Source organism: Bombina bombina, chromosome 4, assembly GCF_027579735.1.
Source record: "Bombina bombina isolate aBomBom1 chromosome 4, aBomBom1.pri, whole genome shotgun sequence".
NCBI lineage: Eukaryota > Metazoa > Chordata > Amphibia > Anura > Bombinatoridae > Bombina > Bombina bombina.
In genome coordinates, this window is record NC_069502.1 from 303634235 (window position 1) to 303646918 (window position 12684).

The 12684-nt window shown below is 42.3% G+C and overlaps 1 protein-coding gene across 1 annotated transcript in view; it reads right to left on the reverse strand.

Moving 5' to 3' along the window:
- U2SURP (U2 snRNP associated SURP domain containing) overlaps positions 1-12684 on the reverse strand; it is a 248488-nt gene that overhangs the window by 222357 nt on the left and 13447 nt on the right. Inside the window, 1 exon segment of the mRNA XM_053710012.1 lies at positions 7305-7406. Within this exon segment, the coding sequence (XP_053565987.1) occupies positions 7305-7406 (102 nt within the window).

Here is a 12684-nt window from a genome sequence, read left to right on the forward strand (position 1 = left end):
ATAAAAAGATTGTGCACATTTTGTTAATGGAAGTAAATTGGAAAGTTGTTTAAAATTGCATGCTCTGAATAATGAAGTTTAATTTTGACTTGAGTGTCCCTTTAAACAAACATTTCTGGAGTAGACTGTCCCTTCAACAGTCTTCCTTGTGTGGACTATCCGTGCTAAGCGCACAAATAGTTAAAGGGACAACGTACACTTTCTTTGCATAAATGTTTGCAGATGATCCATTTATATATGTCCAGTAAAGAAAGTTGTCAGGAGCACCAAAAAGCGAGTTAAAAAGCTAAAACTTTATTGATTTACAAAAGGGTTAATTAACCCCCCCCAGGGTAAGAGTGAAAAAGAAACAATTGAAAAACAGAAAACAAACCCTTTTGTAAATCAATAAAAACAGAATTTATGTTTACCTGATAAATTACTTTCTCCAACATAGGTGTGTCCGGTCCACGGCGTCATCCTTACTTGTGGGATATTCTCTTCCCCAACAGGAAATGGCAAAGAGCCCAGCAAAGCTGGTCACATGATCCCTCCTAGGCTCCGCCTACCCCAGTCATTCGACCGACGTTAAGGAGGAATATTTGCATAGGAGAAACCATATGGTACCGTGGTGACTGTAGTTAAAGAAAATAAATTATCAGACCTGATTAAAAAAACCAGGGCGGGCCGTGGACCGGACACACCGTTGGAGAAAGTAATTTATCAGGTAAACATAAATTCTGTTTTCTCCAACATAGGTGTGTCCGGTCCACGGCGTCATCCTTACTTGTGGGAACCAATACCAAAGCTTTAGGACACGGATGAAGGGAGGGAGCAAATCAGGTCACCTAAATGGAAGGCACCACGGCTTGCAAAACCTTTCTCCCAAAAATAGCCTCAGAAGAAGCAAAAGTATCAAACTTGTAAAATTTGGTAAAAGTGTGCAGTGAAGACCAAGTCGCTGCCCTACATATCTGATCAACAGAAGCCTCGTTCTTGAAGGCCCATGTGGAAGCCACAGCCCTAGTGGAATGAGCTGTGATTCTTTCGGGAGGCTGCCGCCCGGCAGTCTCATAAGCCAATCTGATGATGCTTTTAATCCAAAAAGAGAGAGAGGTAGAAGTTGCTTTTTGACCTCTCCTTTTACCGGAATAAACAACAAACAAGGAAGATGTTTGTCTAAAATCCTTTGTAGCATCTAAATAGAATTTTAGAGCGCGAACAACATCCAAATTGTGCAGCAAACGTTCCTTCTTTGAAACTGGTTTCGGACACAGAGAAGGTACGATAATCTCCTGGTTAATGTTTTTGTTAGAAACAACTTTTGGAAGAAAACCAGGTTTAGTACGTAAAACCACCTTATCTGCATGGAACACCAGATAAGGAGGAGAACACTGCAGAGCAGATAATTCTGAAACTCTTCTAGCAGAAGAAATTGCAACTAAAAACAAAACTTTCCAAGATAATAACTTAATATCAACGGAATGTAAGGGTTCAAACGGAACCCCCTGAAGAACTGAAAGAACTAAATTGAGACTCCAAGGAGGAGTCAAAGGTTTGTAAACAGGCTTAATTCTAACCAGAGCCTGAACAAAGGCTTGAACATCTGGCACAGCGGCCAGCTTTTTGTGAAGTAACACAGACAAGGCAGAAATCTGTCCCTTCAGGGAACTTGCAGATAATCCTTTTTCCAATCCTTCTTGAAGGAAGGATAGAATCCTAGGAATCTTAACCTTGTCCCAAGGGAATCCTTTAGATTCACACCAACAGATATATTTTTTCCAAATTTTGTGGTAAATCTTTCTAGTTACAGGCTTTCTGGCCTGAACAAGAGTATCGATAACAGAATCTGAGAACTCTCGCTTCGATAAGATCAAGCGTTCAATCTCCAAGCAGTCAGCTGGAGTGAAACCAGATTCGGATGTTCGAACGGACCCTGAACAAGAAGGTCTCGTCTCAAAGGTAGCTTCCAAGGTGGAGCCGATGACATATTCACCAGATCTGCATACCAAGTCCTGCGTGGCCACGCAGGAGCTATCAAGATCACCGACGCCCTCTCCTGATTGATCCTGGCTACCAGCCTGGGGATGAGAGGAAACGGCGGGAACACATAAGCTAGTTTGAAGGTCCAAGGTGCTACTAGTGCATCCACTAGAGCCGCCTTGGGATCCCTGGATCTGGACCCGTAGCAAGGAACTTTGAAGTTCTGACGAGAGGCCATCAGATCCATGTCTGGAATGCCCCACAGCTGAGTGACTTGGGCAAAGATTTCCGGATGGAGTTCCCACTCCCCCGGATGCAATGTCTGACGACTCAGAAAATCCGCTTCCCAATTTTCCACTCCTGGGATGTGGATAGCAGACAGGTGGCAGGAGTGAGACTCCGCCCATAGAATGATTTTGGTCACTTCTTCCATCGCCAGGGAACTCCTTGTTCCCCCCTGATGGTTGATGTACGCAACAGTTGTCATGTTGTCTGATTGAAACCGTATGAACTTGGCCCTCGCTAGCTGAGGCCAAGCCTTGAGAGCATTGAATATCGCTCTCAGTTCCAGAATATTTATCGGTAACAGAGATTCTTCCCGAGACCAAAGACCCTGAGCTTTCAGGGATCCCCAGACCGCGCCCCAGCCCATCAGACTGGCGTCGGTCGTGACAATGACCCACTCTGGTCTGCGGAATGTCATCCCACGTGACAGGTTGTCCAGGGACAGCCACCAACGGAGTGAGTCTCTGGTCCTCTGATTTACTTGTATCTTCGGAGACAAGTCTGTATAGTCCCCATTCCACTGACTGAGCATGCACAGTTGTAATGGTCTTAGATGAATGCGCGCAAAAGGAACTATGTCCATTGCCGCTACCATCAACCCGATCACTTCCATGCACTGAGCTATGGAAGGAAGAGGAACGGAATGAAGTATCCGACAAGAGTCTAGAAGTTTTGTTTTTCTGGCCTCTGTCAGAAAAATCCTCATTTCTAAGGAGTCTATTATTGTTCCCAAGAAGGGAACCCTTGTTGACGGAGATAGAGAACTCTTTTCCACGTTCACTTTCCATCCGTAAGATCTGAGAAAGGCCAGGACAATGTCCGTGTGAGCCTTTGCTTGAGGAAGGGACGACGCTTGAATTAGAATGTCGTCCAAGTAAGGTACTACAGCAATGCCCCTTGGTCTTAGCACAGCTAGAAGGGACCCTAGTACCTTTGTGAAAATCCTTGGAGCAGTGGCTAATCCGAAAGGAAGCGCCACGAACTGGTAATGTTTGTCCAGGAATGCGAACCTCAGGAACCGATGATGTTCCTTGTGGATAGGAATATGTAGATACGCATCCTTTAAATCCACCGTGGTCATGAATTGACCTTCCTGGATGGAAGGAAGAATAGTTCGAATGGTTTCCATCTTGAACGATGGAACCTTGAGAAACTTGTTTAAGATCTTGAGATCTAAGATTGGTCTGAACGTTCCCTCTTTTTTGGGAACTATGAACAGATTGGAGTAGAATCCCATCCCTTGTTCTCTTAATGGAACAGGATGAATCACTCCCATTTTTAACAGGTCTTCTACACAATGTAAGAATGCCTGTCTTTTTATGTGGTCTGAAGACAACTGAGACCTGTGGAACCTCCCCCTTGGGGGAAGTCCCTTGAATTCCAGAAGATAACCTTGGGAGACTATTTCTAGCGCCCAAGGATCCAGAACATCTCTTGCCCAAGCCTGAGCGAAGAGAGAGAGTCTGCCCCCCACCAGATCCGGTCCCGGATCGGGGGCCAACATTTCATGCTGTCTTGGTAGCAGTGGCAGGTTTCTTGGCCTGCTTACCCTTGTTCCAGCCTTGCATTGGTCTCCAAGCTGGCTTGGCTTGAGAAGTATTACCCTCTTGCTTAGAGGACGTAGCACTTTGGGCTGGTCCGTTTCTACGAAAGGGACGAAAATTAGGTTTATTTTTTGCCTTGAAAGGCCGATCCTGAGGAAGGGCGTGGCCCTTACCCCCAGTGATATCAGAGATAATCTCTTTCAAGTCAGGGCCAAACAGCGTTTTCCCCTTGAAAGGAATGTTAAGTAGCTTGTTCTTGGAAGACGCATCAGCCGACCAAGATTTCAACCAAAGCGCTCTGCGCGCCACAATAGCAAACCCAGAATTCTTAGCCGCTAACCTAGCCAATTGCAAAGTGGCGTCTAGGGTGAAAGAATTAGCCAATTTAAGAGCATTGATTCTGTCCATAATCTCCTCATAAGGAGAAGAATCCCTATCAACCGCCTTTATCAGCTCATCGAACCAGAAATATGCGGCTGTAGCGACAGGGACAATGCATGAAATTGGTTGTAGAAGGTAACCCTGCTGAACAAACATCTTTTAAGCAAACCTATCTAATTTTTTATCCATAGGATCTTTGAAAGCACAACTATCCTCTATGGGTATAGTGGTGCGTTTGTTTAAAAGTGGAAACCGCTCCCTCGACTTGGGGACTGTCTGCCATAAGTCCTCTTCTGGGGTCGACATAGGAAACAATTTTTTAAATATGGGGGGGAGGGACGAAAGGAATACCGGGCCTTTCCCATTCTTTATTAACAATGTCCGCCACCCGCTTGGGTATAGGAAAAGCTTCTGGGGGCCCCGGCACCTCTAGGAACTTGTCCATTTTACATAGTTTCTCTGGGATGACCAACTTGTCACAATCATCCAGAGTGGATAATACCTCCTTAAGCAGAATGCGGAGATGTTCCAACTTAAATTTAAATGCAATCACATCAGGTTCAGCTTGTTGAGAAATGTTCCCTGAATCAGTAATTTCTCCCTCAGACAAAACCTCCCTGGCCCCATCAGACTGGGTTAGGGGCCCCTTCAGAAATATTATTATCAGCGTCGTCATGCTCTTCAGTATCTAAAACAGAGCAGTCGCGCTTACGCTGATAAGGGTTCATTTTGGCTAAAATGTTTTTGACAGAATTATCCATTACAGCCGTTAATTGTTGCATAGTAAGGAGTATTGGCGCGCTAGATGTACTAGGGGCCTCCTGAGTGGGCAAGACTCGTGTAGACGAAGGAGGGAATGATGCAGTACCATGCTTACTCCCCTCACTTGAGGAATCATCTTGGGCATCATTGTCATTGTCACATAAATCACATTTATTTAAATGAATAGGAATTCTGGCTTCCCCACATTCAGAACACAGTCTATCTGGTAGTTCAGACATGTTAAACAGGCATAAACTTGATAACAAAGTACAAAAAAACGTTTTAAAATAAAACCGTTACTGTCACTTTAAATTTTAAACTGAAACACACTTTATTACTGCAATTGCGAAAAAACATGAAGGAATTGTTCAAAATTCACCAAATTTTCACCACAGTGTCTTAAAGCCTTAAAAGTATTGCACACCAAATTTGGAAGCTTTAACTCTTAAAATAACGTTTTTAACTTTAACCCCTTTACAGTCCCTGGTATCTGCTTTGCTGAGACCCAACCAAGCCCCAAGGGGAATACGATACCAAATGACGCCTTCAGAAAGTCTTTTCTAAGTATCAGAGCTCCTCTCACATGCGACTGCATGCCATGCCTCTCAAAAACAAGTGCGCAACACCGGCGCGAAAATGAGGCTCTGCCTATGCTTTGGGAAAGCCCCTAAAGAATAAGGTGTCTAAAACAGTGCCTGCCGATATTATATATCAAAATACCCAGATAAAATGATTCCTCAAGGCTAAATATGTGTTAATAATGAATCGATTTAGCCCAGAAAGAGTCTACAGTCTTAATAAGCCCTTTTTGAAGCCCTTATTTACGATCGTAATAAACATGGCTTACCGGATCCCATAGGGAAAATGACAGCTTCCAGCATTACATCGTCTTGTTAGAATGTGTCATACCTCAAGCAGCAAGAGACTGCTCACTGTTCCCCCAACTGAAGTTAATTGCTCTCAACAGTCCTGTGTTGAACAGCCATGGATTTTAGTGACGGTTGCTAAAATCATTTTCCTCATACAAACAGAAATCTTCATCTCTTTTCTGTTTCTGAGTAAATAGTACATACCAGCACTATTTTAAAATAACAAACTCTTGATTGAATAATAAAAACTACAGTTAAACACTAAAAAACTCTAAGCCATCTCCGTGGAGATGTTGCCTGTACAACGGCAAAGAGAATGACTGGGGTAGGCGGAGCCTAGGAGGGATCATGTGACCAGCTTTGCTGGGCTCTTTGCCATTTCCTGTTGGGGAAGAGAATATCCCACAAGTAAGGATGACGCCGTGGACCGGACACACCTATGTTGGAGAAATTTAGCTTTTTAACTCGCTTTTTGGTGCTCCTGACAACTTTCTTTACTGGACATATATAAATGGATCATCTGCAAACATTTATGCAAAGAAAGTGTACGTTGTCCCTTTAACTATTTGTGCGCTTAGCACGGATAGTCCACACAAGGAAGACCGTTGAAGGGACAGAGAAAAGACAGCACCCAGCGACAAGAATGTGGTGAGTCACTTGAGATATAGAAAATATTGTCTTTGTGGTATTGGAAGTGAACTTTCCCTATACATTGCAACAGTCAGGGGTGTTGGGGGTTAACCCACTGACATTGTACAGCAGTAAAAATAATTATAATATCCAAGCAGTTTGTGGAAGACAGACGGATTCTAAATACAAATAAATATACTGTGCAAACATCCACAAGTATTTGTTCCCCCATTACCTTGATCCATTTATATAGCCCATATGGGAGTGTTTTTGTAACAATGTATAGTTTTGCATAATCATTGTGCTGATTTTCAGACCCCTAATCAAGCCCCAAGTCTACAGACTCCTGCTTGCTCCTGTTTGTGTGTTGGGTGCAGGGGAGGGTCTGCTCTTCCCGCTTTCTAGCCCCATTCGGTGGCTGCCCCAGCCTAACCACAACAACTGGGAGCATATAAGTAAGTCTTTAAAAGGTTTTATACTGGATTTTTTTTCATCAGTATCTGCATATTCTTTATACTAGTGTATTACATGACTTTATGAAAATTGGTGTATACTGTCCCTTTAAATTAACACATAGCTCTAGCATGAGAATGCTGAATGACAGTGCTATGAGTCAGGAAGCAACAATTGGGAGGCGGAGTTTGTCCATTAAAGTCAGAACATTTGTTTTAGGAGGAGTAACTGACTGCAGTGAATAAGGATATTCTTCCACCCTTGAATATTTGTGACTTTCAGTTACAAATTGATATAAAAATAAAAAATAAACTTACATCATACAAATTTCCTTATATGTAGGTATCGAAAATGAAAACACTTAGGTTAAGATTCGCCAAGTGGATAAACACATAGGTACACATATAAGCTAGATTACCTTCTTTTTGAGCTCCTCTTGTTCCTTTTTACTTAAGGTTCTCTTTCCACTGGTCATCTTCCCAATACTGAAAGCTTTTAGTTTACTTTCCAAAAGGGGTTGCTGCAGGGAACAATATGAAAATGATTAAGATGAATTTGTTTAGTTTAAAAGGTATTTTATATCAGCGTTTGGTGTATACTCAGTTAGAAAACATATTTCAGCAGTGTGTGTGGGAGGAGGTAGAAGTTACCAGCAGTACAAGTAGCTGCCTGCTCCCTATAAAGTTTCTGCATGACATGGTCTCTGATTGGTGGAGATACTTCATGACATGCAAAACATTTATGTCCATTTACTCAGAAATAAAAAAAACCCCAACTATACTAAACACTCGAAAAAAACAAAAAGAAAATGAAAGCAGTTTCCCTTAGCATGTTTTATTAAAAAGTATTCTCTGATGACTATGCATTTGCACAAAATGACTTAAAAAAAGTGAATAGCTCCAGCGGATAGTGACTAAGAATTAAAATCAGTTGTCGACCTTTTTCTCAAGGAGAGCAGCACACAAGTCTAAAAACTAAACAAGAATGAGAAAAAGAAACATTAAAGTGCCAATAGTTTGATACAAATATGACAAATCAATCTAAGGGGAGATATCTTTGAAAATGTGTGTGCAAACATGTATATAAGCAACTGAAACAAAATATATGTTCTTGAAGAACGTCATGATAAAAGTATTTCCATTAAGATTGAAAGAAGAAGAAAAAAAAAAAAGGACATAAGGAAGGGGCAGCCTGCAAGAGGTTAGAATCACGCAATCTTAGAAGTTATACACTATATTATAAAATAATGTTGGTTATGCAAAGCTTGAGAATGGGTAGTAAAGGTGTTATCTTTTTAAAAACTATTATTATTGGTTATTTTTAGAGCGCCAACAGATTCCGCAGCGCTATAAACATAGGCGGTATATAAGGTAATATTTATAGGGATCAAATGGGTAGAGGGCCCTGCTGAGAGTTGCACTGTTGTAGTTAGCTCTTATGAAGGTGATCTGCAAACAGTTGGGCTCTTAGGCTTACATGCTAAGGGAGAGGAACTGGTATAAGGAAAGGTTAGTGTAGGTTGTATGCATCACTGAACAGTAGAGTATTTAGGGAGCTCTTGAAGCTTTTAAAACTAGGGGAGAGTCTTGGAGCGAGGCAAAGAGTTCCACAAGATAAGAGCCAGTCTGGAAAAGTCCTGTAAATGGGAATGTGAGTAGGAAACGAGAGCGGAGGAGAGTAGGAGGTCGTGAACAGAGCGAAGGGGACAGGAGGCATAGTTTCTGGAGACAAGGTCTGAGATATAATGGGGAGCAGTGCAGTTGAGGGCCTTGTGTGTCAGAAATTTCTGTTTAATCCTGGAGTCAAGAGGAAGCCAGTGAAGGGATTGTCAGAGAGGTGCAGCGGATGAAGAGCGACGTGTAAGGAAGATGAGCCTGGCAGAGGCATTCATTAAGGATTGTAAAGGAGCTAGGGAGACCAGGGAGAACAGAGTTGCAGTAGTCAAAGCGGGAAAGGATGAGAGAGTGGATTCAAATTTTAGTTGTCTTGTGTAAGGAGATGTCTAATTTTAGAGATTTTTTTTTAAGATGGAAGCAGCAGGATTTAGCCAAGGACTGAATGTGAGGAGTGAAAGATCTGAGTCAAATGTGACCCCAAGACATCAGGCATGCGGGGTAGGGGTAATGGTGGAGTTGTCGACAGATTGGGAGGTGGAGATTTTGGAAGGGGGTAAAATAAGGAGCTCAGTTTGAGAGATTTAGCTTAAGGTAGTGAGAGGACATCCAGGAAGAGATGTGAGACAGTGACACGGGTTAGCAAGGAAGGAGATAGGTCTGGTGCAGAGAGGTAGATTTGGGTGTCGGCATACAAATTATATTGAAACCCGTGGGACTTTATAAGGGAACCTAATGATGTGTAGATTGAGAAGAGTAGGGGACCGAGGACAGAGCTTTGCAGTACCCCAACAGAAAGTGGTAACGGGGCAGAGGAAGCCCCAGAAAAGGCTACACAGGTAGGAAGAGAACTATGAGAGAGCTGTGTCACAAAATGCCTTAGGATTGGAGGGTTTGGAGCAAAAAAGGGTGGTCAACAGTATCAAAGGCTGCAGACAGATCCAGGAGGATAAGCAGAGAGAAGTGGCCTTTGGATTTTGCTGTAAGTAGGTTGTTGGTAACCTTAACTATTGCGGTCTCTGGAGTGATGGGGACAAAATCCAGATTGCAGTGGGTCAAGGAGGGAGTTTAATGTAAGGAAAGGGGATGTGTGCGCATATACTAGCTTTTCAAGAAGCTTTGCGGCAAGAGGGAGTAGGGAAATAGGGCGGTAGTTGGATAGAAGGTTGGATCGAGAGAAGGTTTTTTTGAGGATAGGTGACTGACCAGTGCATGTTTTAGAGATGATGGGAAATATACTGGTGCTGAGGGAGAGGTTGAAAATGTGTGTAACTTTAGGGGTAAGGGTAGAAGAAAGGGAAGGGGGAATAGCTATGAGAGGATGGGGTCGAGGGAACAGGTAGTTAGATGAGAGCACAGTATAAGTGCAGAAACTTCTTCCTCAGTAACAGGGACAAAAGAGCTAAAATTTATGGCTATGTGGGTTTTTGTTGATTGCAAGCTTTTGGAGGGAGTTAGAGACTGGAAGTATGTTGAAAGCAGATTTTGTTTCTGATGGAGTCGATTTTGTTATTTAGGTGGCTGGCAAAATACTGAACTGAGAGAATTTGCATTAGGAGGTGGGGGTGGACAGAGTATTGAAAATGGAGAACAGACATTTCGGGTTTGAAGAAAGTAGAGATAAGAGTAGAGAAGTAATGTTGCTTATAAAGATTTATAGCAGAATAGGAGGAGTTCAAGATGAACTTGAAGTGAATAAAGTCATCTGAACTCTGAGATTTTTTCCAGTGCCACTCAGCAGTAAGGGAACATCTGCGTAGGCGTCGTGTCAGAGGAGTATGCCAGTATGATTTTCGAGTTATGGTAGGAGGGGCCAGATTGTCAAGGACCTATGTAAGGGTATAATTATAGTGACAGATTGAGCAGGAAAAGGAGGAGATGGATGAGAGGAGAGGTTTGAGGAATTAATTGGCGAGCTGTTGCTGAGCTAATGACATAATGCTTCAAATGAGAGACAAAAAAAAAAAAAAAAAAAAGAATGTTCCTTTAAAAAGAGACATGAAACCCATTTTTTGTTATTCATATAGAACATACTATTTTAAAACAACTTTCCAATTTACTTCTATTATCAAATTTGCTTTATTCTTTTGGTATAATTTGTTGAAGGAGCAGCAAAACACTACTGGGAGATAGCTGAACATATCTAGTCAGCCAATGGAGACAAATGTTTGTAGCAACCAATCTCCAGCTTGTACCAGTAGTGTAGGATATGCACCTTTTTTCAAAGGATACCAAGGAGTAAGTAAACTTGAAAATAGAAGTGAATTTAAAGCTGTCTTGAAGGGAAAGTCAAGTCCAAAATAAATGTTCACGATTCAAAAAGGGCATGTAATTTTAAACAACTTTCCAATTTACTTTTATCACCAATTTTGCTTTGTTCCCTTGGTATTCTTAATTGAAAGCTAAACCTAGGTAGGCTCATATGCTCATTTTTAAGCCCTTGAAGGCCGCCTCTCATCTGATTGCATTTGACAGATTTTCACAGCTATAGGGCGTTAATGTGTTTCATATAAATAACACTGTGCTGCTCATGCACATGAAGTTATTTAAGAGTTAGCACCAATTGCCTGAAATGCAAATCTATCAAAAGATCTGAGATAAGGAGGCAGTCAGCATAATTTCTTAGACCTTGAAGGCCGCCTTTAATCTGAATGTATTTTGACAGTTTTTCACCACTAGAGGGCGTTAGTTCCTGTGTGTCATAAAGATAAGATTGAGCTCATGCAAGTTACGTTACCGAGGAGTCAGCACTGATTGGCTAAAATGCAAGTCTGTCAAAAGAACTGAAATAAGGGGGCAGTTTGCAGAAGCAGAGATAAAGTTAATTACAGAGGTATAGTGTGTATTATAACAGTGTTGGTTATGCAAAACTGGGGAATTGGTAATAAAGGGATTATCTTTTTAAAGGGACAGTCTACTCCAGAATTGTTATTGTTTAAAAATAGATAATCCCTTTATTACCCATCCCCCTGTTTTGCATAACCAACACTGTTATATTAACCCCTTAACGACGCATGTCGTACAGGGTACGTCTTACACAAACTGGTCTTTAAAGACCAGAGACGTACCCTGTACGTCGTTAAGGGTTTCAAGCGGCTGGAAGCGATCCTGATCGCTTTCAAGGTATTGTAGTGATGCCTCGATATTGAGGCATCACTGCAATACCTTTTTAGGCACACCGATGCAGAGAGAGCCACTCTGTGGCCCTCCCTGCATCGGCCAGTGATGGTGCCGATCGTTGGTGGGTGGGAGCCATTGAAGGGAGGTGGGTGGGCGGCCCATCACTTGGGAAGTTCCTTCCAGCTATTCTCTGTGCCGGGTATGCGCAGGAGCGCGCGCTGATGGTGAGTGCGCGCGCACCCGCGATCTAAGACAGACCGTTGCTGGGGGATGGTTTTGGTGGGAGAGGGTGGTGGGTGCAGAGGAGCAGTGATCTGGGGGTGATCTGGGAGGGTGTAGGGTATGGAGGGGGGCAGCTACACTACAGAAAAAGTTAGGTTTATAAAAATAAAAAAAAAGTTATTATGCAAATGGTGGCTAATAGTTAGTGGGGGGAGGGTTAGAGAGCTCATGGGGGGGGATCCTACACAGCAGAATATGATTTTTTTTTTTAATAATAAAAACAAAATAAAACTTATTTTAGTACTGGCAGACTTTCTGCCAGTACTTAAGATGGCGGGGACAATTGTGGGGTGGGGGAGGGAAGAGAGCTGTTTGGGAGGGATCAGGGGGTGGGATGTGTCAGGTGGGAGACTGATTTCTACACTAAAGCTAAAATTAACCCTTCAAGCTCCCTACAAGCTACCTAATTAACCCCGTCACTGCTGGGCATAATACAAGTTTGGTGCGCAGGGGCATTTAGCGGCCTTCTAATTACCAAAAAGCAATGCCAAAGCCATATATGTCTGCTATTTCTGAACAAAGGGGATCCCAGAGAAGCATTTCCAACCATTTGTGCCATAACCAAGGTGAGGGGAGCTAGAGGTATAATTAGTGGTGATTGTATGTTACTGTGTAACCTAAATAAAAGTTTATGCTTAAGCGTTATGGTTGAAAAAATAATATATTTATTTTAAAACACTTTAAAACATGTGCATAGTAAAAGTATAGAGCTCTATTACTTTAAGACATATAAAACAAAATATACAAATTGTAATAACCCCATAAAATAAACCCCATTTTATA